The 2,232-nt window shown below is 42.9% G+C and overlaps 1 protein-coding gene across 1 annotated transcript; it reads left to right on the top strand.

Annotated features, from left to right (window-relative positions):
* Positions 1–519: 519 nt before the first annotated feature.
* LOC308343979 (olfactory receptor 2B11-like) lies at positions 520–1,464 on the top strand (the record flags this gene model as incomplete). Its single annotated transcript, XM_080805258.1, has 1 exon — positions 520–1,464. One exon carries the CDS (start codon positions 520–522, stop codon positions 1,462–1,464), a length of 945 nt encoding a protein of 314 aa, XP_080661384.1.
* Between the last annotated feature and the right edge of the window lie 768 nt (positions 1,465–2,232).

Here is a 2,232-nt window from a genome sequence, read left to right as displayed (position 1 = left end):
CAAGGAACAGCATTATGTCTTGTTTCTATGCATTCAGACTGATCTGGCTGGAGCTCAGAAAGTCCTGAACTTACCTAAACCAAGTCACGAATTCAAGCAGAGTGGCCCAGGGCCAGCACATGGTGGATGAAAGAAATGAAGCCATGTGGTAAGTCAGCATGGGTGTTTCCTGGAAAACACTCCTCTGCTTTATGCTATTCTCTGACACAAGAGCAATTCTGGCTTTCCCCTTCCCTAATCATTTTTCTATAAACATTTGTTCTATTGCATCTCCTAGGCAAACTATAGAGCTTTGTAGGCCTTTCTTTTAGATGTGCTTCAAAATAATCACGTTTGACATTTAGACTCCTACTTCTTCATGAGTACAAGTATTAGATCACTTCACTGGAGTGACACCGCAGAGAAACTCCCTGCATAATTTACTGTACTTAAATGAATAAATGGACAATCAGGAAAATCCAATACCAAAGTAAAAGTCCTCTCTTTGACTTAAATCCACCAACAAGAGGAATGATGGTCATGAGTCTGGGCAATGCAAGTACTCCAAAGGTCTTCATCCTCTTGGGTTTCTCTGACCATCCCTGGTTGGAAATGCCCCTCTTCGTAATGGTGTTTGTGGCTTACATCTGCACACTGGTTGGAAACATCTCGATTATTGTGGTGTCCAAGGTAGACCCTCATCTTGACAGCCCTATGTACTTTTTCCTTTCCAACCTCTCCTTCCTGGACCTGTGTTTTACCACAACCACCATCCCTCAACTGCTGTGGAATCTCTGGGGACCAGATAAGTCCATCAGTTATGGGGGCTGTGTGGCCCAATTCTATATGTTTCACTTCCTGGGGGCCACAGAATGCATCCTCTTGGCGGTCATGTCCGTGGATCGGTACGTGGCCATCTGCAAGCCCTTGAGGTACCAGGCTATCATGGATCGGCGATTCTGTGTCTCCCTAGTGGCTGTGGCATGGATAAGTGGTTTGGCTAACTCCTTGCTTCAGTCGTCCCTCACTATCCAGCTGCCACTTTGTGGTAACAACAAGGTGGATGATTTCCTGTGTGAGATTCCAGTGATGATCAAGATGTCCTGTGTTGACACCACTTTCAATGTAACTATGCTCTCTCTTGTGGGGACGTTCTTTACCCTGGTTCCCTTGTCCCTTATCCTTCTCTCCTATGGGTTCATTGTAGCTACAGTACTCAGAATTCGGTCGTCAACAGGAAACAAGAAGGCCTTCAACACCTGTGGCTCTCATGTTATTGTGGTCTCTCTCTTCTATGGGCCAGTAATATGCATGTATGTACAACCTTCTGGTACTAAATCCCAGGACAAGGACAAACTCATGGCCCTGTTCTACAGTCTGCTGACTCCTATGCTTAACCCTTTTATTTATACTTTGAGGAACAAGGACATGAAAGGGGCAATAAGGAGGCTTCTCCTCCCATTGAACCATCAGAGAAGAGAATAAAACACAGCTATTTTATACTCCATACTCTCCATGTAAGTCTCCAAAGAGCTCTTGCTCTATATATATTTCTGGATGTAACCCTCTTCCAAAATGGTTAGAATCCTTCAGTCATTATCTGATCTACACATATGTTTATTCACAAAGTGCTATGATTTATTGGCCCTCATTTTGCAATGTGAACCTCAATCCCCACTTGTAAGTTACATGAGAGTGAATCCCTGTCATTAAGTCCTCTAAGTCCATTGAGAGATTCTGCTATAGGAATCTGAAAAGTAGCTCACTGACTGACTCATTCATCACCAGTCAAACAAAAGGAACCCTCTCATTTTATGTATAATTTTATAAAAATAACACAAGTATCATGTCATCTGTGAAGAGGGAGAGTTTGACTACTTACACTAGTTAGAATGGCAAAAATTAACAAAACAGGAAAAAACAGATGTTAGTGAGGATGTGGAGAAAGGGGAACCCCTTACACTATTGGTGAGAATGCAAACTGGTACAGCCACTCTGGAAAACAGTATGGAGATTCCTCAAGATGTGAAGAATAGAACTACCCTATGATCCAGCAATTGCACTACTAAGTATTTACCACAAAGATACAGATGTTGTGAAAAGAAGGGGCATATGCACCCCAGGGTTCATAGCTGCAATGTCCACAATAGCCAAACTGTGGAAGGAGCTTCGATGCCCTTCAACAGATGAGTGGATAAAGAACATGTGGTCCATATATACAATGGAATACTACTCAGTCATCAGAAAGGATGA

Source organism: Martes martes (assembly GCF_963455335.1).
Source record: "Martes martes genome assembly, chromosome: 6".
In the NCBI taxonomy this organism is placed as follows: Eukaryota; Metazoa; Chordata; class Mammalia; order Carnivora; family Mustelidae; genus Martes; species Martes martes.
This window is presented reverse-complemented; position numbering and strand designations above follow the sequence as displayed.